A 27,385-nucleotide genomic window follows, 5' to 3' on the forward strand; every position below is an offset into this window, starting at 1 on the left:
GCTGTAGTGATATCTCTTGCCTGGGATGGGAGCACTTCATGCCAACAGAGAATATCCCGGATGGGTAAAAAGGTCGGGGTGCTCGGGGTCGGGGGCTTCTAGCCCTTAGAATGGATCTGGCTCTCTTTCTAGTGACCCCCTGAGTGCGAGGGGCCCAAAGGGTCACATGCCTGTGTGGCAGCCTCTGAAGTGAACAGATGTGCAATCTGTAATGGAGGTCTGAGCAGTGTCTTGCTGGCTCTATCTCTGGAAGTGCTGCCTCAGCATGACCTCTCTGTGATGGTGAAGCTCTTGTATTTACATGCCGAAACATCTCTGGTCCTCATACTGCATGACATGTGAGAGGGGACCGAATCCATCCCAAAAGAGAGAGCAAGGTGGTACCAAACGTTATGTACGGTACGGATCCGTACGTACTGTACGTTGTTTCATACGGAAAAAAAATTTAAGGTACGTAAAAATACGTACCATTGGTAAAAATACATAAAATCTCAAAAATTTCAGCCACCTACATAAAATTTCAGTCCATGTCCACATTGACATATAAAACTTTCGAAATAGAGACACAACAAGGTCACAAACCTACTAATTCAAAAGTGAGAAATTAGAATCACAAGTCGTCAATCATACTTAATAAGTTAATCGTACTTAATACTTAATACTTATTACTTAAGACAAGTCACATTGTCACAAGTGAGTCATGACAACTCACAATTCACATCAAAAAATGATGAAATTTGAAAATGAGTCTATGAATAATGACAAAATGTGCCATGTCCATACAACACCAAATCAAAACTAAGGTAATCCAAATCAAAACTCATCATCCGATGAGGATGATGACCCTGGAGAATCAAGCATATAACCCTCCGTGATGACATTGCCCTCGTCATCATACTCAAGCCCTGTCATCATGGGCACAGGTGGGTGGGCAGCCTCAAATGTCCCTGTCCCTGCCTCTGCATCATTGTGCTGGGTGGTGTGAATGAGGCAAACGGCCTCATTCGCACGTGCTCGAGGAGTCTGAATAGGCAGCTTCCCTCTCCGGGCGCCTCTCCGGCCAGAACTCTCTGCATCTGCAGGTCCCTCATGTAGCTGAATTTTATAAGCCCGGGCTCTCGATCTCGTCACCCGCCTGTCTACACTCTCCAGCTCTCTATGCAGGAGGTAAAGAATCTCATCCTGCTCATCTCTCAACCGTTGCTCTGTCTCATCAATGGTGGTAGGATCTGGGACCAGCTTGACACTTGTTGGATCCACCTATTCAACGTATAACCAAAGAGAACGCGGAGTGTCAACGACTCAACTGTGTGTATACTATAGTATAAAAGCTATGTAAATGGGAGGCCAATCCCCATAAGAGAATGAATAGGATAAACTCACCTGTTTTGGGGTGCCCAAAGCATGATAAGCTTGTACGAGCTTCATGTTGGCTCTACAATAGACCAGTCTCTCTAGTTGAGAGGTGCTCAAACGATTGCGTATCTTTGTATGTATAAGCGAGTAAGCGCTCCAGTTGCGCTCACAAGCACCTGCTGAACAATCCTGCACTCCAATTCAAAAAAAGTGCTTCATTCATGTGAGCTCGGCAATTCCCAACAGGCTTCACAAGACTAGTTCATATGGCATAGTACATACATGATATACATACCTGAGATAGCACTCGCAGAGCTATATCTGTAAGCTGTGGAAGACCCTGTCTTCCATAGTTTTGCCACCAAGTAAGAGGAAGCTTGGTGGCCTCTGGTCTAAGAGCAACAGCTCTAGCAAATGAGGGTCCCAAGTTGTTGACCCAGCTGCAGAGCTCCGCATCAATCTCCAATTGTTGCTCCACATCATACATACTATTAATGTACCTATCTCGTAAGGTGAGCAGCTCCTTATCATGAAAGAGAAGTGGCGTCTTGTAGAAAGGATGGAGGAATGCAGCCATCCCATGAATGGGGCGACTCATATACCTCCATCGATAATCCACAATAGCCAATATATCATCTCGGCTGCAAGAGTAAAATAAACAGAGAAGTGGAGCAATTAGTAAGTCAAGACTCAAGAATCAAGATTCTGTAATCGGCCATCAAGAATCAAGATTTTACTTACCAATTCTGTGTCAAGGACGTACAGGCTGCAATATGACTCTTCATCTGCATGAAGAGGTGGTACACTAAGCCCAAAGTGGAGCCCTCCATGTCTGTGACTCGCAGAAGTACAAATACTGGCTGCAAAGCCACTAAGAGAGTTTGCACATCCGTCCAGAGGGTCTCATCCAGTATCCGTCTCTGAGAGAGAAATCTTCCTCGGATCTCATGGTAGGGTGGGCAACTGAAAAAATAGTGCTCCTTGTCCTCCGATGCATGCTGTACATATATGTGCATCTCATGAGACGCCCTCAGCTCTGCTAGAATCAACTCTAAGGTGATGAGAAGATACCCTCAATTGGCCAATCGCTATCTACATAGCATGTGACGTGCATCTGTAAGTACCCTCGGCCCCTGAATGAACCCATGTCTCAAAAACGTCTCTCCATAAAACTCAAGTTTTGTGGTGAGTGCTGGTGGGGACACCCATGACTAACATGTGTTGAGCCCTAGCACATCCAACTGAAGGAGACGGTTGATCTTTTGCCATGAGAGATTCAAAAGCGGAGGACCCACGCTTTACTTGATGGGAGGAGAAAGAAAGAAAGAAAGTAATATTAACGTCTTCAAAAGGCCAAAATGACCTACGAGACCAAAATGTTACATCATTGGTCCAACTGAATGAGACGGTTGATCTTTTGCCATGAGAGATTCAAAAGCCGAGGACCCACGCTTTACTCGATGGGAGGAGAGAAAGAGAGAAAGAAAGTTATATTAACGTCTTCAAAAGGACAAAATGACATATGAGACCAAAATGTTACATCATGTCCATGGAATATATCATCATGGTACTGAAAATTCTAGTAACATCTACAAAAGACTAAAGGGTCTATGAGACCATAAGTGTAGAGAGAAAGAGAGAAAGAAAGAAAGAAAGTTATATTAAACATATCCTAAAGACGAAATGGGTCTATGAGGTCAAAGAGCTACAATGCTATCCATGGTATGTCTCATCATGGAAAAGAAAAACAAAACAAGTACAAATAACATAGCTCTCTGAAAGTAGAGGCTGATAAAATGATCATCATGGGGAAGTACATGGGGTATATAAGCACTAGTACAAGAGGAGTACATGAGAATATGAAGCATGTGAGCACATCGGGTACACCTCTCTCAAGTATGTCGAGCATGGGATTATTGAGTATGGCCGAGAGGTCCCTTTCTGTCACGGTACGTGGGAAGAAGAGAGAGAAAAGAAAGTTATATTAACGTCTTTAAAAGATCGAAAGGGTCTATGAGACCAAAATGATGTATACAGTGTCCATGAAATCTCATCATGGATGAAATAAGGAATAGCGACAGTAAACCAAAATTGAAAACTGAAAACTAAGATCTTAGACTCTGAGATTATACAAGATTTAAAATCCAAATCCTACTATGCCAAGTATAGGGTACAATAAGTGATGGGATATGGGAGAGCTGAATAAAAATAGTCAATCAACCTTGTATGCTCGGCAAGGGCCCATCCTGGATGTCCATCATGAGAGAGAGAAATTAACGTCTTCAAAAGACTATGCATAAATCTACTCAATACTAAGACCCCATACTAAATGTCAAGCCTGATATTACATAAGAAGATAAGACATCCAACAGCTTCTTGATACAGGCCAACATCAAAAGGGTCACCTGCATCTTCAAGACTAAGTCATAAACCAGGTTCCATATAGGTGTAGCAATAGGTTTGCAATCTCTAAGATTGAATCTCTTCAACAATGCCTCTATGTATAGTGTCTGCAACATAACAATGCCATCATTGCGCTGCCGAAACTCAATGCCCAAATAATAGTGTAATGGGCCAAGATTTGACATTTTAAAAGACCTCTGTAAATTAGCTATAAAAGTCGAAATATGATCATTGTCAAGACCTGTGAAAGCAACCTATTATCAACGTATAGCACGATGACCAAAAATTTACCTTTAGTTCTCTTAATGTAGAGGGTACTATCAATAGAACTGTTGCAAAAACCTTGTACAACCAAGTATGCATGTATCTTCTATTACCATGCTCTGGGAGCTTGCTTAAGACCATACAAAGCTTTTTTTAATATGCATACTTTTGATTCCTAACCTTTATGAACAAAACCACGAGGCTGAGATACATAGACCTCCTCATGCCAATCTCCATTCAAAAAAGTAGTTTTGATGTCCAATTGGCATACATTCCACCTTTATGTGCTGCTAATGCAATGATACTCCGCATGGTAGTCATACGACACGTGGGTGCATCTCACTATAGTCAATGTCTTTTTCTTAAGCATAACTCTTTACAAACAAGCCTTGCTTTGTATCACTCGACACTACTGTCAGCTTTACGTTTAAGCTTGTAAACCCATTTCGTGCCAATGGCCTTCTTGTCCCCATGAGGCAAATCAAACAACTCCCAAGTATCATTTTTGAGTAAAGCATCATATTCAGATTGCATAGTACTCATCCATTGTTATGATTCCTCTGCTTCATCAAAGGAGATAGAGTCCTTTTCATTACATAAACTAGCGATAAGAGCATGACCTGTGTCAACATAAGATGTGGATGAGAACCTGCACGTGTTCTACTAGGCAAAGGAGTAGCCAATTTGTTGTCATGTAGTGTTTGCACCAGCCATTTTGGCATACTTTTTGAATCCTTAATTTCTCTTCTTTCCTCATTAACTGCATCATTCACATTTGTCTCATCAATAGGCTGATCTTTGGGCTGAAAGATATGCTGATTTTTAACCTGTGTGGGTTGATTTGCAGCATTCCTTGGAGTACCCAAATTCTCTACATCAATGTGTCTTGCATGCAAAAATACATGTTGCTATTTTTTACACGAAAGCAAGGGCTGAATTGCATCTTCCACAAATACAATAATTCTACTCACAAGAATTTGCTTGGTAACAGGATGATAGAGATGGTAACCTTTACTTTCCGAGCTATACCCCACAAAAATACATTTAACAATCTTATCATCAAGCTTGTTGCAAATTTGCTCAGGCACAAGTACATAAGCAAGACAACCAAAAATGCGTAAGAGCCATAGAGAGTTTTCTACCATTCTAAGATTCAAAAGGCATAATTGTATGCAAATCCTTTATAGGACACCTCTTTAAAACATATGTTGCACACATGACTGCTTCTAGCCAGAAACCACGAGGTGATGCCTGACTCTTGACCATATAACATGCCTTCTCCACGAGAGACCTTTTTTTGCATTAGTTACACCATTTTGCTGAGGTGTATAGGGCATAGTACATTGGTGTTTTATCCCATGATCAGCCATGTATGCATGAAACTTCTTAGACATATACTCCCCTCCTCGATCATTACGCAGGATACCAATCTTACATATAGAAACATTTTCAACCATAGCAACAAAGTGCTTAAAGTACGTAAAAACCCTTGATTTCTACTTCAATGGATATACCCAGGTATATCTAGAATAAACAAATGTGACAAAATAGAGGTAGCCCCTAATAGATAGTGTCCTCATAGAACCACATACATCATTGCGTATAAGCTGTAATTTTTGGACAACTCTACAGCCCTCACAAACATGTTTGATAGGGGCTTCAAGATGTGGTAGCTGAGACACCATGTCATGCTTATGCTAACGAAGCAAACTGCCAAAGTTTAAGTGACCAAAGCGTGCATGCCATAGCTTAGCATCACCCATTGCCTTTGTGGAAGAAACTGTATATACATCATGCTTTTGTCTTTCATATGCATCTAGCCTATAAAGGCCATGAGACAAAGTACGAGAAGTAACAATGGCATTGCCATTGCTGCGATCATGAACAATATATCTGTCGTCCACAAACTGAACCTCTAAGCCATCCTTAGTAATGGCAGAGGCAGATAACAAGTTCTTCTTGATCTCTGGTATATATAATACATCTAACAGCGTGATTATTCCACCATTTGCACTACTTAGAACAATTTTACCAACTCCTTTTACATGAGTTGTTTGCATATGTAAAAGTGTTTCCTTGTGGAGCAGATTCAAGTGATGAGAACAAACTGACATGAGAAGTAATGTGCTTACTAGCACCATTGTCAAAATACCAGACATCTAGATTTGTAACAACCATGCATACATCCTTATGCGAAGAGTCAAAATTGCATTGCAAAATGAAAGCCCAATCATCACGTGCAGAGTTTGCAGATTCGTTGTTTTTTGCATTAGGTGTTGATGCATCAGCTACAACCATACCTAAGTCTTTCTTTTTCTCCTTCTCCAGCCGCTTTCTGCACTCATTAATGAAGTGATCAGGTTTCTTCTAATAGTTGCATTTTTCCTTTTTCTTTGGCTTGTCGCCTTCCTTGGCTGCATGCTTGCCCGATAACTCTGATTTTGACTTGTAACTACCGTGAGGAAAGGATTTACCTTTGCCTCTTTGTTGACTGGCAGCAAAAGCTTGATCTCCTGTACGCATGACAGATTTGTTTTGCCTGGATTGATCTTCTTGCAAAAGCATATAAACCAACTCTTCAAACTTAAGGAATTTGGATTGCCTTTCATCTCATGAGTCTGATGGTAGAAGAAAAACTTTGATACAAGTTTGGCAATGCATTCAAGATCGTAGGCACCAATGAACTGTTAAGATATACTTCATCAACTCTGGCCAACCGCTCCTTAAAATCCATGATTTTTGAAAGAAAACTATCCATGGAGTTTGTCTCATTCATATGCTCTGACTCTAATTGCTTGCGTAGATAAGCAACACGTGCTTCATTACGTACCTGGTACAATGATGCACGTGCATCCCAAGCATGTTTAGCAGTCCCGCATGACCGAATGTGAGGAATGATACTCCTCTTGACTAACAAAGCAAGCAACGCATGTGCTTGTGCATCTCTATCATCCCACTTTGTTTATTCCTGCGTAGGAGGTATGCTATCCTGTGGTAACATAGAATGTTAAACGAAGTCCGTGTCTATATATGTGCCTTCTACACCTTGTTCATTAGAGAAACCAAGACGTTTAATCAATACCAACCACAACATTCCATAGCTCTTTGGATACCAATACATGCTGCATTATATAGGACCATAACGGGTAGTTGGTCATGTCAAGCTTATCCTTAGTGGATAGCATCCGAAATATATCACTATGTGCCTTTTTTGATAATACTTAAGCAAGTAATCACACAACCTGCAAAGTGATCCTTTGATGCAACCAAGGTGGCTACTAATAAGGCCACTGACAATGGAGACTTGCAAGGTGTATGAAAGAAATGTAGAATAAAGTGAGTAGAAATTTTATTCGTAAGATGTAGAGCTCGATGTCGCTTAAGTGTAGCTTGTACACAAGATCCGGTGTGGTGAGTGTTTGGTGATGCTTTCACGTGTATCTACACACCCGTCTCTAGTAGATCTAACAATACTACTCTAGAATCTAATGAAGAACAGTGGAAATCTGGTCCCCAAAGATGTCTGCAAAAAATTGAAAAATTGTGTGAACGGCCCCCAAAAACGTAGCGAATATTGAGTATATTCAATCCTCCATGCATTTTGGGAGTGCATACAAGTTCCTTTTTCAGCAATCTGACGGCCTTTCTATCTGTTTTTGTTTGCCATGAACATTCGAAAGCTTTGGACATGAAACTGTCAATATCCTTATTTGACCAAGGCACAAGAGGCAAGTGGAACTGAACATAGGCCATGATGATGGATTGAACAATACGCAGACGTACACGCAATGGCCATGTCGATAGTTTCCAATACTCAATCTTGTGATTCCGCTTATCCATAATCCATCGCCTTTCTTTCTTGAGAGACTTTCCACCCGATAGGATATCCAAGATGCCGTACTATCTGGTTTGGAGGCAATATGAATCCTTGCCAAAGAATGGAATACCAGTCACATTCTTTAAGAGGCAATAGCTTCAACTTATTAAAATTAATGTTCAATCCAATAGCTAATCCATATACCTTCAACGCATCCATGATTGCATTGACATCATGTTGTGTGTTCCTGGGAAAGAAGAAGGAATCATCCGCATACGCTTGACTAACACATTGACTAGCTCCTTTAATGTCAATACTATGTAGCCTTCGTTCTACAATCAAATTGTCCATGTACAAGAGAAATGCGTGAGTAGCTATCGCATAAAGCAAGGCACTCGGTGTACATCCCTGTCTCATGGATCATCCAAGCTTCCATGGAGCAAAGAGTTCATTATACATTGGGTTGTCCCTTCCTCATAGAGCCAGTATATGATATTCCTCATTTTTGGACCAAAACCCATTTTGTCCACATCACTTGAGCTATGAATTGCCATTGAACTGTATCAAACGCCTCTATTTGCATTATGAGTACATCTTGATTTGTGTATTTAGCATATTCAATGGCTATGTAGGCATTTGCAATGTTATACATGATTTGTCGCCTTGGCACAAAACCATATTGAGCAGGGTGCAGTCCATCATGAAGGACATCTTTCAATCTGTTGACCTCAAGGTTGGGATGGTTTAACTCTGGAATTCTTCTTGCACTTCTGGGATGACCTCAAACATGCGTTGCTTTTCATGACTAATGATGCTTGGCGTACTTGGGAAATGCTCAAATCATGGAAAGAAGGGCTTGTGAAACTTCTCCCAAAAAAGAGCCTACGTGAGACCTTCGTCAATTGGCGGCCAATAACCCTAATGCCCCTCGTATACAAATTGGTCACCAAAATTTTAGTCAACAGGGCAAAAGGGGTACTTTATGCAAGCTTACACAAGGAGCAATATGGTTTTGTCCCGCGCAGACATATAACGGATAACATTGCAAATGCCTATATTGGGGTTGAATATGCAAAATATACAAAACAAGATGTGCTTATTTTGCAAGTGGACATAGAGAAGGCCTTTGACACAGTGTAATGGGATTTTATTGCAGAAACCATGCGTAAGATGGGGTTCGGAACTAAGATGTCCAATCTTGTGTTTTGGTTGTATCAAGGCAGTGAGGCATATGTATTCTTCATGGCGAACTCTCTGACTCGTGGTCTTTAGGTAAGTCCGTGCATCAAGGATGCCCTTTGAATGCCTTATTATATGCCATAGCAACTCATCCTTTGCTTCTATACATTGTCATCTTACTTAGCAACGTGCACTTTGTGGTCTTCAATTGCCATCTGGCAAGCATTTTGTGGCACAGGCTTATGGAGATGATTCCTTCTTCATGCCAGGAGATGATCCTCATGATCTCCACATTGTAATGGATGCCTTGGATATGTTTGGTATAGTTGGACTACGAATTAATTTCCGTAAATCCAAGCTTATCCCTCTCAAGCCACAAGCTTGGCACACTGTCTTGTGGAAAGGGGCTCTTGTTCCCTCCAATCAACTAGTTAGACATTTGGGTTACCCACTTGCATGGCACATGTCGTTCAAACTCTAGGCTGATTGGGTTCTGCAAAGAATAAATTCTAAATTGCAGTACTGGAAGCTGGCCACATGGCCTATACATGTTAGACTCCGTATTGTGCAGTCCATTCTCATTGCATACATACAATTCTTCTTGCTTCTACTTGCTTGGCCAAAGAAGCACTTGGATGAGTACATGTCTGCTATACTAGAGATACTTTGGAAAACTACGCACAATACTAAAGGCCTCAGATTGCTGCAAAAGGACAAGCTACGTACACCAAGAAATCATGGGGGCATCAACATTCTCAACCTTTGTACTCATGTTATTGTGAGGGAAGCCACTTTGCTCGCTAATTTTGCGGCTCAAAAACAGCCATGTGCGCCACTTTGCAATCCGCCACATTTGGTGCATGGAACACAGATTACTGGGAGGTGGTTTTCGGGCACTTTAGAGGAAAAATTTCACACACACACACACACACATATATATAGATAGATAGAGAAAGAAAGAAAGAAAGATATATTAAGCGTCTACTAAAGACCCAATGGGCCTATGAGACCAAAGTGGTACAATAATGTCCATGGCATATCTCATCATGGAATGGAAAATAAAATAGAATGAAAACTTAAATATAGCTATCTCACGGGGGTGATACAAAACTGTCCATGGAAACTCGTCATGGAATACTAAGAACATAAAAACATGGGAGCAACATCAGCTCCGAGTAGATGGTATACCACTCTCCAAAATGTCAAGCATGGGGTTGCGAGTATGGCCGAGAGAGAGAGAAAGAAAGAAAGAAAGAAAAAAGAAAAGAAAAGAGAGAGAGAGAGAGAGAGAGAGAGAGAGAGAAAGCGCACACATGCACGGTGCGTGTGGCTTGTGTGCATGTGTTTGTGTAGATAAAGGTAAGGCAAACAATCAAGTAATAAAGATCAACACAACTTCAGACTTACCGATCGCACAAAAATATGATGTGTGATGTTTTGTCATCATGTTACAATAGATTGTGTATCATATGCTCAATATGCTTATACATTCAGATCAAGAAGTCTTTGAGCGTACCATTGCCACCGAGTTTAGCTGGATCATAAGTTCTTTCTGCGCATCTGCACCAAATAAGAAAGTCAAACCCTGATATATAAAAATCCAACATTAATAAAAAACAAAGCTATTTGTTTGACTCCCAAGTTAACCCTCTCTCGCCCTCTTCTCCTCTATTTTTCCATTGCAGATCCTTTTCACCAAAGCTTTTAGATATCACCAAAGCTTTTAGATATCAAATTTGAATAGCCAAAAAAGAATTTAACTCCCTTTGATAAAGGAAGACACTATGTATTGTGGTCGAGAGCTAGAGCCCAACCCCCCTCCCCCCCCCCTCCCCCCCGGTTCGTACACCTATCCTCGCCATCGCTTCATGGCTGGTTACTCCCTTTGTACAAAGGGGATAAGGTCTGGGCGGTGGGCATTGGGTTTTGTCTACCTCGGGACATCAGTGTGTGTGAACACCAAGCTGGTCATAATTTATAAGTGAGTTTTGGTCACCCAAAACTTAATAAAGTGTGTACACACTCACTTATAAATTAGTGCTAATTCCTAAGGCTAGGTTTATGACCAATACTTACCACCTGTCACATGCCACATAACCATGTCAGCAGATAGTTTCACACGCACGGTTCACGGGAGGACGTTCCCTAACCTGGAACTACACATTGGTCAAGCAAGCATGAAAACAACATGCAATTTCAATTGCAAGCAAGCACATAAAGATGTTATGAAATGCAACATTGGTATGGACAATCCCTATTCATGAGACAATACCAAAATAGATGTGCTCCAGGCAAGTACACGAGGTACCAGACCCAATGGAACACCAATCCACCAAGCGTTTCCAAGCATGTATACAGAGGTACAAGTTCCAATAGAAAGCCAATTCCATAGTATCACATGAGTGGCATCAATCCCCAGTATATACAACTGCCATGGACACCAGTCCCCAGTATATACAACTGCCATGGACACCAGTCCTATGTATATACATGATGAGAAAGCACGGGTGGACCAATTGGGTGGCCAAATGGTGACACTTCCCCACCTTCGCCACCTTCTCTACTGCCTTCCCTCCTTCAACGCCTCCCTCCTTGTTGCCTCGCCTTCCCCTGTGGCGCACCGCCTGAGCTCGCCACCTCTCCTTTAGCTGCCATGGCCTCCGTACCCCCTTGTGGTGCCCCCCCTTTGCCGTCTGTCTGGCCTGCCCCTGCGCCTCTTCCTTATTCTTATGAGCGCTGCCTAACTTGCCTTTTCATCTCTCTCTCTCTCTCTCTCTCTCTCTCTCTCTCTCTCTCTCTCTCTCTCTCTCTCTTCCACCCATCATACCCAGACCACAGGCTAGTGCAGAAGCTCGGCCGAGAGGTGTGACACTCGACAAAGCCACTGAGTTATGCAAAGCTCGACGCCCAAGACCCCATGGCCCTCGTCCACGGCCACACCACCACAGGAGGATCCCGGCCATCATCTCCAATCATCGAAGGACCTTCTCGCGCTAGCTCAGTTTTACCACCTTGAGCACTATGTCACAGCGGCCCATGAGGGATGTATTAGGGTGATATGAGAGCTCTCTGCTCATGTACCTAGATCAGATTTTATAGTTCTAGATTTTTGTTATCTTTCTTTATTACTATTTTGTACCCAGGATGATGTTCCTCATGGATATGATGTAACCTTTTGGTCTCATAGGCCATTTTGGTCTTTTGAAGACCCTCTTGGCAGACAAGAGGCCGAGCCATGATGTACCTAGACAGAGGACCCTGACAGATTTCGTCGACACCAGTACCAGCACCAGCACCAGAAACCCAGCCCACACACCTCCTGATACCTCCTCCATTGGGCCATCAAGGCACCGACCACGCTCCCAGGGAGTCACCACTCATAGAGCGGTTATCTTATGTCATGCTCGTCGGCCACGCCCACTAGGATCCCGACCACGGCATCCTCACCATCGCCAGATCAGAGCCATTATTGCTCGGCATCGGAGGCACCTACCTTGCTTCTACGACCTCTCCATTCTAGACAGCCCCATGGCGGAGATACTTGATCTAAGGAGAGGGCAACACTTCAACTGATCAGCATACATGGATCTACCTAATATACATTTTTTAGTATTTTCCAGTATTTTCTACTCAGTATCATCTCGGAGTCTTACAGTTCTGTTCTTATAACTGTAGGACAATCAGTTTATTGTACTTTTTAGTCTTATTTAGTTGTTCTCTTTGATGAGACACCAACTTCAGATGTACTCTCAGTTTTGGTCTCATAGGCCATTATGGCCTCTCAGAAACGTTAATATATCATTTCATTTCATTTCTCTCTCTCTCTCTCTCCAGAGTGCTGGTATGCACAAGTAGGCACTTGGTTTGGCATGCACAGTATGCAGATGGAGGCACTCCCCCCGTTCCAGTACGGCATAGAGGCCCCGTCATTTTCTCTCAGCCGCACAGAGCAGAACAAGGTTATCAAGAAGGACAATGTTAGACTGGATACTCAGAGGACATGGAGTTCACCTAGTCGCCCACTGGGGACGAAGATGGCCTTCAACAGAGATCACCTCCTATGCCTGCCAGAGGATGGCTTCATCATCCACCCACCGTACACATACCTATCCTCTGGGGTGAGATGTGCGATCGGCCAGATCCGCACCTCGTCCCACCAACTAAGAGTGGAAACTGCCAAATATGGGCCTCGGGCAGCCGCACCAGAGGACAGGATATTCCAGCTCTGTCACACAGCCCGAGACAGAGGATCATTACATATGCCCATGCCCTGTATACTATGAGCTTCGAGGAAGGTTCCACTACCTCTTCCGAGCTGGGTTTGGACCACTTTCCAGGATCATGGACTTCCCAGATCAGAGATGCATGGGACTTTTTCTTCTAGAGCTCCGTAGACATAGGGAGTCCTTAGTGAGATCCAGCTTAGTTGTAATTGCTCCAGGACCAGCACAGAGAGCTCTCACCGACTTCTTCCATACCAGCACTCCGAGGAACGATCCACCCATCATACCCAGACCACAGGCTAGTGTAGGAGCTTGGCCGACAGGTGTGACACTCGACAGAGCCACTAAGTTATGCAGAGCTCCACGCCCCAGACCCCATGGCCCTCGCTCACGGCCACACCACCACAGGAGGAACCGGGCCATCATCTCCCATCATTGCAGGACCTTCTCGCGCTAGCTCAGTTTTACCACCTTGAGCACCATCTCACAACGGCCCATGAGAGATGTATTAGGGTGATATGAGAGCTCTTTGCTCATGTACCTAGATCGGATTTTATAGTTCTAGATTTTTGTTATCTTTCTTTATTACTATTTTGTACCCAGGATGATGTACCTCATGGATATGATGTAACCTTTTGGTCTCATAGGTCACTTTGCCTTTTGAAGACGTTAATATAACATTTCATGTCATTTCTCTCTCTCTCTCTCTCTCTCCAGCGTGCCCGACGCCCTCGGCCCCCCCCGTCAGCCACCATGATCACCTCATCAGCTCTAGATCCAAGACATGCTCCACCGCCATCGAGCTACCTTTCCACGTGATATTGCTAAGGGAGACCTCTCGGCCATACTCATTAGCCCCATGCTTGATATTTTGGAGAGTGGTATACCATCTACTCGGAGCTAATGTTGCTCTCATGTTTCTATGTTCTTAGTTTTCCATGATGAGTTTCCATGGACAATTTTGTATCACCCCATACTCATTAGCCCCATGCTTGATATTTTGGAGAGTGGTATACCATCTACTCGGAGCTAATGTTGCTCTCATGTTTCTATGTTCTTAGTATTCCATGATGAGTTTCCATGGACAATTTTGTATCACCCCAGTGAGATAGCTATGTTTATGTTTTCTTTCTGTTTTATTTTCCATTCCATGATGAGATATGCCATGGACATTATTGTATCACTTTGGTCTCATAGGCCCATTGGGTCTTTAGTAGACAGGGCAAGAGTCAACTGATATTCACTCTCGCAGGACGCCAGGTGGAGGTGGTGACATCATATGTGTACCTAGGGGTTACCTTCTCTGAAGCAGCCACGCGCTTCACCATGGGTTCAGCAGCCAGAGCCACATTGACACGGGGATATGCAGCATTGGCTATGCCAGAGAGGCAATCCCACCAGGTGCATTTTCAGGAGCCCCGGACGAAAGGGTGGCTATTTGACACGTTAGTCACACCAGCACTGATGTATGGAGCAGCGGTATGGGCGCCAGGACTTGCTACCCATTGGTGGACACAGATAGAGAGACCACAGACCCTCATGATGGCACACATGATACGCAGCAAACCGTCAGTACCTCATGACATTATCCGAGCAAAGTTTGTTGCGCCTCCTATGATGGTAGAGGCCATATTCCAGACTATATGCCTGCTAGACAGATTCAGAGAGATGCCACAGGACAGATTGTCATACAGAGCTTTTGAGGCATCTAGACAGCTGGCTGAGGCAGGAGACAGAGGATCATGGTATGCACAGGTCACACATTGGTTCTCACAGCATGGCCTAGACATGGATCATCTACCACCCTTCCAGTATGACAGGGATGCACCACATATCTGTCTCTCTCATAGTGAGAGGAATAGAGTATTGAGACAGGACCTATGGCAGCTCTCTACACGAGAGACATGGATATCACCTACACAGCCTCTTCCACCGAAGATGCTATACTACAGAGATCACTTCATGAGTATCACTGATGATGTATTCATAGAGAGGCCTAGATACATGGAGGGCTTTTTACCACACGGCTCCCGAGTAGCTATTGGTCAGCTTAGAGTCTCATCACATCGATTGGAGGTCGAGACTGGCAGAGCAGCACGGATCCCCTGAGAGGAGAGGGTATGCAGATTGTGCAGAGAGGAGGTGGAGAGTGAGGAGCATTATGTATGCAGATGCAGAGCATATACAGCTATCAGAGAGAGATATCCCATTTTATTCAGAGAGCCACATTCCCTACGCCAGATCTTTGAGGCAGCAGACCAGCGCATACTGGGGAGATTCATTCTAGACATACAGCGTCACAGAGAGACATCATTACACGCTCAGACAGCTCCAGAGGGGGGACGACAGACACAGATTACTACATTTTTTTAGAGATCCATCCCACTCCCAGCCCCTACACAGTAGGGAATTACTCTCCAGCGAGCAAAGACACTCAGAGCCCGTAGGAGACAGAGGACACCTGGCTTTCGGACACCACGCCTATACCAGAGAGAGATGACAGAGATCAGAGCTCGGTTTCATAGAGACGGTGCGGAGCGACTGGCTCGCTTCAGAGCAGACCCAGGCAAGTTCTTCAGGGAGCTGTGGACACCCCCTTCATTGATGTATACCATTCTATACCCCCAGTATGGTACAGGATGGAGCTAGCTAGGTTGCATATCATGATTGTATACTCCATGCATATAGCTTTGCATTCTCCTAGTAGTAGAGCTCCATCACCTCCCCCACTCATTGTACTTATTGCACACCCAGATTCAGCTTTTTTAGTTCAGTACTTTTTCATTTTGTTGGGATGACAGAGGATACCCCACACAGGTACACTTGTTTGTCTCATAGGCCGAGTTCGGTCTTTTGGAAGACGTTAATCAAATCTGAGACTACAACAGAGGATCAGGACCATACTAGCACGGCATGGGAGACGTCCAGTCAGAGTACTCACCATGGAGGACATTGAGGATATCTGCCCTCGACCGATGAGAGACATCTTTGGATAGTGATGTGTATGATGCTTACCTTTGTTGCTGGAGTTTTCCTCCCACATGTTATCCATTAGGAGCTCCTGGTACCGTACTTTTCCTCATAGTTGTTTCAGTTTCAGTTAGTTGTTTAATTGTTTTTAGCTTTCCTTACACAGACATTGTATCAGATCCACCAATTGTTGTAACCTTTTTGGTCTCATAGGTCATTTTGGCCTTTTGAAGACGTTAATATATCATTTCATTTTATTTTCATTCTCTCTCTCTCTCTCTCTCTCTCTCTCTCTCTCTCTCTCTCTCTCTCAAAGCCGGAGATCCACTTGATCCTAATAACTACAGGACGATCATGATTGGCCACACATTGGCCAAACTCTATGGATCAGTGCTAGAGGCGAAGCTCAGTTCATTTGCAGAGAGCCAGGGATGCAGAGCCTCAGGACAGGCTGGCTTTCGGAGGAGCTAGTCTACCCTTAACCACATCTTCACCCTCCGTGCGAGGGTAGAGCACGGCACCAGAGGATTTACTGCTGCTTTGTGGATTTCCGCAAAGCTATTGATATTGTACCCCGAGCCCGCCTCTTACACCGTCTACAGGAGATTGGAGTCCCATCTGACATGGTTTGGAACATCATCGCCCTCTATGAGTCCGTCACCGGACAAGTGAGAGCCCCAGGAGGTACATCACAGGAGATTTCCTACACCATTGGGGTGAAACAGGGCTGCCCTCTATCACCCACTCTTTTCGGCCTCTACATTGATGAGATCTCGAGCTTCATTGATGGATTAGGTGGGGCTGTTCCCACACTGGCAGGCATATTGATCCCCATACTACTTTATGCAGATTACATCGTCCTCCTCTCAGACTCAGCTGAAGGGCTTCAGAGACAGTTGGATGCCTTACATGACTTTTGCACTCAGCGGGACCTCTCTGTTAACCTTGGTAAAACCAAGGTAATGGTCTTCAATACCTCTCGCCCCGTCACATCTAGATTGAGCTTCACATATAGAGGGGATCCGGTGGAGATTGTCTCATCCTATGTCTACCTTGGTGCCACTTTTAGTGGCCCACGCTTTACCATGCTTCCCGCAGCACATGCTAGAGTGACGGGGGGATATGCAGCCTTGAGCTTACTTGAGCGGCAGTGCTTCCAGGCACATTTCTAGGAGCCTAGGACGAAGGGCTGGCTTTTTGACACCCTCGTCACACAAGCCCTGATGTATGGAGAAGCTTTCTGGGGGCCAGATTTATCTGATGAGGATTGGCAGCAAGTTGAGAGGCACAGGTCATGATGTTCTCCCGTATGATCCGCAACAAACCATCAGTCCCACACCAGATTATCCAGGCAGAGTTTGCTGCAGCTCCGATGGTAGTGGAGGCACTCTTCCAGACAGTCACGTACCTTCATCGCATCAGTCACATGGATCCCCACAGGTACCCGAGGCTTGCCCTGGAGTCCTCCAGACAGCTAGCACTTGAGGGACACTCTAGAGTATGGTATGCGCTAGTTTCCACTTGGTTCTCAGTATATGGGCTCTGCATGGACCGCCTACCCCCCCTTCAGTACAGTTTGGACTCCCCTTTTTTCCGGTTGTCTCACGAGGATACCAACCGGGTTATCCGGTCAGATCTTCTTAGCCACTACACACATTGCACATGGATCACACCCCCGGAGCTCCCCACAAAGATGCACTTTTACAGAGACCACTTCCTCACTCACTGAGGATGGATTCATCCAGCAGCCGGGCTACTTGAGTGTTCACATGTCCCATGCCATGCGGATTGCGATTGGCCAGATACGGGTTTCTTCCCACCGCCTCAGAGTGGAGACAGGTAGAGCTGAGCGCATCTTCAGAGCCGGGAAGCTCGTACGGACACCTAGAGAGGAGAGGATCTGTCGACTATGCCACACAGAGGTTGAGACGAAGGAGCATTACATATGCCGCTGCCCAGTATACTATGAGATCCGCGGGAGGTTTCACTGTCTATTTCGTGAGGGATTCGGTCCACTCTCCAGGATCATTGACTTTTCAGGACCAGCGTTGCCTGGGCCTCTTCCTGCTTGAGCTCCGCAAACACAGGGACACCTTCTTGAGACACACGCCCCAGCCACCCCGCCCCCTCCCTCCGCAGCCAACCATCACCAGTTTCTTCTGGACCCAGGAGGTGGAGGACACCGACATAGTGGATCTTGTGGACCCTCCACGAGCTGCTTTGGACCTACCTCGCCCGAGAGGAGTTACCTCGGACCGAGACTTTGCACTCCAGCTTGCCCGACGCCCTCGACCCCCCCGTCGGCCACGATCACCTCATCAACTCCAGATCCAAGACATGCTCCACCGCCATCGAGCTACCTTTCCACGTGACATAGCTAAGGGAGACCTCTCGGCCATACTCGTCAACCCCATGCTTGACATTTTGGAGAGTGGTATACCATTTACTCGGAGCAGTGAGATAGCTATATTTATGTTTTCATTCTGTTTTATTTTCCATTCCATGATGAGATATGCCATGGACATTATTGTACCACTTTGGTCTCATAGGCCCATTGGGTCTTTAGTAGATGCTTAATATATCTTTCTTTCTTTCTTTCTTTCTCTCTCTCAGCTCGCCTTTGCCCACCTCTCTCTCTCTCTCTCGACACCGGCGGAGACTACAACAGAGGATCAGGACCATACTAGCACGGCATGGGAGACGTCCAATCAGAGTACTCACCATGGAGGACATTGAGGATATCCGCCATCAACCGATGAGAGACATCTTTGGATAGTGATGTATATGATGCTTACCTTTATTGCTAGAGTTTTCCTTCCCAGATGCTATCCATGAGGAGCTCCTAGTAACTTACTTTTCCTCATAGTTGTTGTTTCAGTTTCAGTTAGTTGTTTTAGCTTTTCTTACATAGACATTGTATTAGATCCACCAATTGTTGTAACCTTTTTGGTCTCATAGGTCATTTTGGCCTTTTGAGGACGTTAATATATCATTTCATCTCATCTCATCTGATGGGAGAATTAGGGTTAGGTCATGTGTGGGAGACATACACAGAGAAGCAAGGGAGAGAGAGAGAGAGAGTTGTGGGGATAAGTCAACTCATCAAGTATGAGTGTGTGACTCCCCTATCACACATGTATATTGCACTAGTACACATAGTGCACTTAGTACATTAAAAGTACTAAGTGTACTATGTACTATAACTTATGGGCTTGTACACACTATAAGGGTGGGCATAACGCCTTTACCCCAACAACCTCCCACTTAAAGGCAAAGTGCCCTTAAGTAAAGGAAAAGAAAAATCAGCATGTACATGATAATATACAAGACCATATCAAGGCTGAAACTGGCCTCATCCAATGCCCATCAAGTGTCTGCAATGAGCAAACCGCTCCGGAGGCAAACTCTTTGTCAACAAATCAGCCGGGTTGTCATCCGTATGAATCTTAACAAGCTGAATTTGCTTGTTCTCTATCACCTCTCTGATGAAGTGATACTTCACATCCACATGCTTCGTCTTTGCATGAAAGACAGGGTTCTTTGCCAACTGGATGGCACTCTGACTGTCACAATGCAACAATGGAATATCCCCTGTATAACCCAAATCAACCACTAACCGAGATAGCCATAATGCCTCCTTGCAAGCCTCTGTGGCTGCAATATACTCGGCCTCTGTAGTAGATAAGGCTGTGCACTTCTGCATCCTGGATATCCATGACACAGCACCTCCTGTGAATGTAAATACATAACCGGTAGTAGACTTCCGGTTATCTGGATGACCGGCATAATCCGAATCCGTGTAACCATGCACTAATGCATCCTGTTTGCCAAAGCAAATGCACATATCCTGTGTGCCCTTCAGGTATCTCATGACACCTTTCACTGCTTCCCAATGCTTCTTGCCAGGGTTGGCCATGTATCTAGAAACCACTCCCACTGCAAATGCAATGTCCGGCCTAGTAGCAACCATGGCATACATGAGACTGCCACAAGCTGAAGCATACGGAATCTTGGCCATATCAACCCTGTCTCTATCTGACTGTGGGCTGTCCATAGCACTGAGTTTCACATATGGAGGCAAAGGAGTACTAGCTTTCTTCCCCCCGTCCATATTGAACCTCTGCAAGACTTTGCCAATGTATTCCTTCTGAGACAAATACAACACATGCTGATTTCTGTCCCGAAGTATCCGCATACCCAAGATGTGATTTGCATCACCCAAATCCTTCATATCAAAGGTTTCATGCAGCCTCTTTTTCAATGCATCCATCTCTTTACGAGATTTCCCGGCAATCAACATATCATCAACATACAAGATGAGGATCAATAGACTGCCATCCAAAGCTTTCTTGGTGTACAAGCAGTGATCTATGTCACTTCTCCTGAATTTCTGAGATTTCATGAATGTATCAAATTTATGATACCATTCTCTTGGTGCCTGTTTGAGCCCATAAAGACTCTTTTTCAGCTTGCATACAAGCTTCTCCTTTCCACTCACTGCATAACCCTCTGGTTGCTGCATATATATCTCCTCATGGAGATCACCGTGAAGAAAAGCAGTCTTCACATCCATCTGAATCAAGTCCAGATCATCATGTGCAACCAAAGCTAACACAGCTCTGAGTGTGGTCATTTTGACCACTGGAGAGAAGATCTCATCAAAGTCCACACCATATTCTTGCTTGAAGCCCTTAGCCACTAACCTGGCTTTGTATCTTGGATTTGCATCTGGTGCAACTTTGAGCCTGTATACACACTTGCATGGCAAAACCTTCTTGCCTGCAGGCAAATGCACCAACTTCCAAGTTCCATTTTTATGCAGAGAATCCATCTCTGACTTCATGGCACGCTCCCATAGAGCTTTGTCTGCCCTCTGTAAAGCCTCTTTATAACATGAGGGCTCCCCACAGTCAGTAAGCATCAAATAGTCAACCCCTGGAACAAACCTGTCAGGGGCTCTGGAGGGTCTTGTGGACCTCCGTACCCAATGACCATCATTTGCAGGTTGCTGTCCAGCCTGCATATCACCCATTGGTGGCTCCTGTTCCATGCCATAAGGCTGAAAAATCATGCCCGGTATCTCCTCTAACTGTGGTATATCCATAGGGATATCTTCTGCCATCTCTGGCTGTCCATTTGGACCATTTTCAGCACCATTTAAGGGCTGGTTTTCCTGCTGTAATGGCTGATTTACAGCCCTTTGTTGTTGTCCATGATGTCCATCATCATCAAAGATGACTCTGCCAGGCTCCTGTTGCCTTGCAGGCTCCTTATACATGCATGTTTCATCAAAAATGACATCATTGCTGCGTATGATCTTTCTATTCATGGGATCCCAAAGTCTATACCCCATTTCACCTCTGTCACCATATCCTAGGAATATGCATTTGTGAGACTTAGGATCAAGTTTGGTGCGCATTTCCCTGCGTATGTGCACGTACGCAACGCAACCAAACACTCTCAAGTGCTTGTATGACGGAGGCTTCCCTGTCCATACTTCTTCTGGCACTTTCCCACCAAGCCTCGTGTTAGGTGACCTATTTATAAGGTGAACGGCTGTCATAACAGCTTCAGCCCAAAAACCATGAGGTAATGCAGCATGTGACAACATAGAACGGACCTTCTCCTGAATGGTCCTGTTCATCCTCTCTGCTGTCCCGTTTTGTGGAGGATCATAAGGAGTAGAGAGCTCCCTCTTGATGCCTTTAGCATCACAAAAGTCCTGAAACTGTTTGGACATGTACTCTCCACCATTGTCGGAACGCAAAGCCTTCAATGTTTTGCCAGTTTGATTCTCAACATGAGCAACAAACTTCTGAAACACTGAGAATGTATCACTCTTCAAACGAAGAGGATAAACCCACACCTTGCGTGTGGCATCATCAATAAAAGACACAAAATATTTTGCCCCTCCCAAAGAAAGCTGAGGCATCTCACATACATCTGTATGCACAAGCTCTAACTGAGCATCTTTCTGTCCAAGAGCTTTCTTGTGGGGGCACTGTAGTTGCCTACCATATATACAATGCTCACAAAATTGAAAACTTGAAAACTTTAGAGAAGGCAAGTAACCCAAACGAGACAATTGCTCCATTCCTTTGACACTCATGTGTCCCAACCGGCTATGCCACATAGAGATTTCCGGCAGCTCGGTTGCATTTACATTAGCATGGTGACAAACACTTGCATGCATGAAGTAAAGAGTGTCCACCTTAGAGCCTCTGGCAACAACCAGTGAGCCCTTACTAATTTTCCACTTTCCACGACCAAATGTGGTAACATAATCAGCATCATCAAGCTGTCCAGTAGAAAGTAGATTCTTCTTGATCTCAGGCACATGCCTGACATCATGGAGCATAAGCTATGAGCCATCTGAAAATACAAGCCTTACATCACCTCTGCCAAGAATCTTGCATGCATGGTTATCACCCAAATAAACCACTCCTTCATTGCCAGCAGTATACCTGACAAACAAGTCTCTGCAACCTGTGACATGAAAGGAGGCACCTGAATCAATGATCCATGAGTGCATACCATGACCACCTGTAAGAAGTGAATGGGCATCAAGTGAAGAAGTAAATAGGACCTCATCCTCACTGCCACCTGCATGTGACACATTGATTTCTTCAATCTTGACTCCACTTTTGCCCTTTGGCTTTACATCTTTGGCTTCATCTTTCTCTTTGTCTTTGCCTTTTCCCTTTTCCTTTTGATCATTTTTCCATTTGTAGCATTGCTTTTTAATGTGTCCCTTCTTGCCACAATAATGGCATTCCAAATCCTTTTTGGAGCGAGACTTGCTCCTTCCCCGTTCTTGGCTTTTTCCCCTTTGCTGGGATCTCCCACGTGCATTCATTGCATTGGACTTTCCAACAGAGTTGTTTTTCCTGTTCATCTCTTCTTGAAGAAGAGCACCCTCAACATCTGCATATGACAGCATAGCATGCGAATTGCTAGTGGCTGTCCTGAATGTATCCCAACTCTCTGGCAAAGTGCATAACAAAAAAGTGGCTTTGAACTCATCGTCCATCGCCAACTTTTGATTAATGACCTGGCTGACAATACCATTAAACTCATTTAGATGGGCTGTCATAGAAGCCCCTTCCTTCATCTGAAGGCCTATGAGTTTCTTCAACCAATACACTTTGCTTGAGGCACTTTGTTGGGCATACAAGTCCTGCAATCTCTGCCACATTCCCCAAGCTGTCTTCTCTTCACGAATGCTGAAAAGTAATGAGTCTGACACAGACAACATGATAGTAGATCTTGCCAGCTCATCCATATCTTCCCACTCTTCAGCAGTAAGAGAAGCGGGCATTACACCCCTTTCTTTGATAGGCTTGTGCTGCTTTTTCTGGAGCAACACATTGTAGCACTGGGTTTGCCAAATATCATAATTATGCGAGCCTTCAAGCTTCTTGATGTGAAGCAATGAAGAGCTCTCACCTGTGGTTGCCATAGCAAAATGCAACCTGTCAATGCCTGACTCCCTGCAAAATGTGCAAACACTGCACCAAAAGCACACAAAGTGCTCACAGTTATTCTCCCAAAGTTTATCTCCCACTGCGGAAGCACAAATGCAACTTTTCTCCCACTTTATGTGATGAAAACACCAAAATCTGGTTGCTGCAGATTTTGGACAGCACCTCAAATGTGCTCTTTTGCCCTTCCAAAGTACTGTACAGCAGTACCAAGTGCTCACCAATGATGTACCAAACCTGTCCCGGCAAGTACAGCAGCTGAAATTGAACCTTTTGGTCACTCAAAACAGTGTACAGCCATGCCAAAACATGCACAAAGCTGTGCCAAATCTGTACCAGCAGGTACAGTAGCAATAAATGCTCTTCTGGCTGTCCAAATGAGTAAAAATCAGACTTTTACAGTCCCGAACACTGCATAAAACAGTCCCGAACAGAAATTGGGCAAAAGCCCCTTGATTGCAAGCTGATTTTTTGAGGATTCAAGGCATAAATGTCTTGCCTGCTGCTTTGCCAAGCTCAACAAGCATACAAACTTGAAAAGCCCCTTGATTTAAGATCAATTTCTGATCATACATGGTACATTGGCGCACATGAAGGCATCCATAGTGTTCACGATGCTTCCCCTTGGCCACATATACATCCAAATAATGAAAGCCCCTTGATTTACAGGCACATTGAGTGCTTGTAAGGCATCAACACATTATCCACAGCATCAACTGAGATTGCCTGCATGCAAATCAACTCAATCGGCACAAAAGCCCCTTGATTTGCACTGCGATTTGCTGCGATTTTGCCCAAATGTGCAATTTTTCACATCATACAGCATGTATGAGTGCTTAATTGCACGATTACATCAAAAGCCCCAAATTTCGACATCCAATTTCCTGCAAATTGATCCTGATTTGACCAATTTCCTGCAAATTTATCCTGATTGTGACCAATGTCACCCAATTTTGCCAATTTTGCTCAAAAATTGAGCAATTGGGCACCTGTACCTGCTCAATTGTTGATTGTACTTGCTTAATTGCAAATCCCAAAAAAAATTTGAGGAAAATACCTTGTAATTTTCTGATTTTTCTCTGTCTGCAGGCTGAATTTGAGGGGCAATTCTGATTTGAGTGCTGATTCGTGTGGATAATTAGCTGCTGCTGCTCCTGTAAGGCCACGCTATGCAGTCAGCCAGCAAAGAGGCGACTCAACAGCCACGACAGATTTGGTACATCATTGGTGAGCACTTGGTACTGTTGTACAGTACTTTGGAAGGGCAAAAGAGCACATTTGAGGTGCTGTCCAAAATCTGCAGCAACCAGATTTTGGTGTTTTCATCACATAAAGTGGGAGAAAAGTTGCATTTGTGCTTCCGCAGTGGGAGATAAACTTTGGGAGAATAACTGTGAGCACTTTGTGTGCTTTTGGTGCAGTGTTTGCACATTTTGCAGGGAGTCAGGCATTGACAGGTTGCATTTTGCTATGGCAACCACAGGTGAGAGCTCTTCATTGCTTCACATCAAGAAGCTTGAAGGCTCGCATAATTATGATATTTGGCAAACCCAGTGCTACAATGTGTTGCTCCAGAAAAAGCAGCACAAGCCTATCAAAGAAAGGGGTGTAATGCCCGCTTCTCTTACTGCTGAAGAGTGGGAAGATATGGATGAGCTGGCAAGATCTACTATCATGTTGTCTGTGTCAGACTCATTACTTTTCAGCATTCGTGAAGAGAAGACAGCTTGGGGAATGTGGCAGAGATTGCAGGACTTGTATGCCCAACATCATCTCATCCTCTCCCTCTCCCTCTCCCTCTCTCTCATCCTCTCCCTCTCCCTCTCCCTCTCCCTCATCCTACAGTTTGCAGGAGAGACGGAGAGGGTCACCTTCATGAGGAAGAGGGTCATACTACGGGGTTTAGAGGAAGCTCCCATTTTCTTGGATGATGATCTCACGAGGATGCAGCTTGAGCATAGGAGAACTTGCATGCCACGAGTCTTACACGCGAGGAGAGAAGGCAAGAAGGCCTTCTATCGAGATGGTCGGGTCATCATTGATGGCCGGCCCATGGATTAGCGGTTTGGGGCCTATGGGACACAGACCAGGCCACTGACAGAGATACACATAGCAGTATGGAACTGTAATGGTTCACTGTGGGTGCAGCCTGGACGACTGGAGCATGTTATGGTGGGGAGAGACATCATACTTCTGACAGAGACACATCAGAGCCCAGAGAGAGAGGGCTACCTCGAGTAGAGGGATTCCAGTGGGAGTCAGCATACAGGAGGACCACACGCCAGGGTACCTCGAGAGGGTCGGGGGGAGTAGCAGTCCTATTCAGACGGGAGCTACAGGGGAGACTGAGAGTGGTAGCACAGGATCTAGAGGCCAGATACATGTGGATCAGCTTACAGCTCTCACAGGACAGGGTTATATACATAGCTCTATGTTACTTTTCTCCATCAGGATCCTCCTATGTCATTACAGAGGACATGCCACAGGAGGAGGAGACAGGAGCCTCGCCATACACTTGTCTGTCAGAGGAGATTATGCATTATTCTACACTAGGGGAAGTATTTCTTACGGGCGACTTCAATGCCCACACACAGAGCAGACAGTGTGAGGTGTATGACTATGATGACATGGAGATCCTCCACCCTGTGGATCCAGAGGAGATAGGGGCTAGTCGGGCATCAGAGAACACTGGACCAGACAGAGGACATTATGGGGACCACTTACTAGAGTTGGGAGCCAGGCATCGTCTCGTTATTTATAACGGGATGCTACAGTGGCCGGGATCAGGAGGGCTGACATGCTTCCCACATGGGGGTCATACACGGACCGGAGGCACGGTGGTAGACTACATTATGGGGTCTTTGGAGGCATCACAGCTTGTCACCTCATTCTCCATTCCACCTCGTCCTATTGGGGCAGATCATACATACTTGGCATTTTCACTAGCCGGATCACCAGTATCACCAGCCCCCCACATACCAACGCCACACACTACCATCTACTTCACACATGACATGGCAGACATACACTGGCAGAGTAGAGGATGGGCTCCTACTCATGGATCCCCTAGCATCTATGGATACCATTACAGCCCAGCTCGCATCACTCCTACACACGGCTGCATTACAGAGCTTCCCACATCGTGTACACTCAGGAGAGCCTGCGAGACCTGGGACTATGCCCCAGAACAGATGGTATGATGACGAGTGCAGAGCCCTATACTCACGGCTCCGCATACAGAGAGCCTTGGGAGCCATCACAGAGCAGGAGTCGAGGAGAGAGATCAGGAGACTTACTCGCCGCAAAAGGCGGGCCTTCGCAGAGACACAGGAGCTAGAGATCTTTCATTTCTTCATGAGCAGAGAGCCCTGTCTCATGGCGGCACTTCAGAGAGCCCCGGACCCCGACACCTATTGCAGACCCACAGACCACTCGATGGTACAGGAAGCTATCCGCCGCCTACAGCATGGACGGGCCGCCGACCATATGGGCCTGCAGGGTGAGCATCTCATATATGCAGTAGATTCTTTAGCTCCTTTTCTTGCACACCTGTTTAACAGGGCACTAGCAGAGGGTTTGCCTACGGAGTGGACGATGCACACCATTGTGCCGATTCACAAAACAGGGGATATGCTCGATCCGAGCAACTATAGGACGGTTATGGTAGGCCACGTGCTGGCCAAACTCTATGG

General features: G+C 45.1%; 2 protein-coding genes across 14 annotated transcripts in view; both read right to left on the reverse strand.

The window, feature by feature from the left end:
• LOC147641680 (uncharacterized) overlaps positions 1-27,385 on the reverse strand; it is a 131,985-nt gene that overhangs the window by 62,980 nt on the left and 41,620 nt on the right. For all 13 annotated transcript variants that reach the window (XR_015265889.1, XR_015265888.1, XR_015265884.1 and 10 more), the window contains one exon: positions 10,536-10,579. Coding sequence is in view for 8 of the 13 variants with exons in the window: in XM_086798346.1 (XP_086654472.1) it covers positions 10,536-10,579 (44 nt within the window). In the remaining 5 variants the exon portion in view is untranslated. The remainder of the gene's footprint in view (positions 1-10,535; positions 10,580-27,385) is intronic.
• Positions 446-2,273, reverse strand: LOC147641681 (uncharacterized). Its single transcript, XM_086816327.1, has 3 exons — positions 1,652-2,273; positions 1,384-1,545; positions 446-1,260 (listed from the first exon to the last, which is right to left on the reverse strand). The coding sequence occupies exons 1-3, from the start codon at positions 1,952-1,954 to the stop codon at positions 814-816; spliced, it is 912 nt and encodes a 303-aa protein (XP_086672453.1). The 5' UTR covers positions 1,955-2,273; the 3' UTR covers positions 446-813.

Source organism: Cibotium barometz, chromosome 1 (genome assembly GCF_041138505.1).
Source record: "Cibotium barometz isolate CiBa-2024 chromosome 1, ASM4113850v1, whole genome shotgun sequence".
Taxonomy (NCBI): Eukaryota; Viridiplantae; Streptophyta; class Polypodiopsida; order Cyatheales; family Cibotiaceae; genus Cibotium; species Cibotium barometz.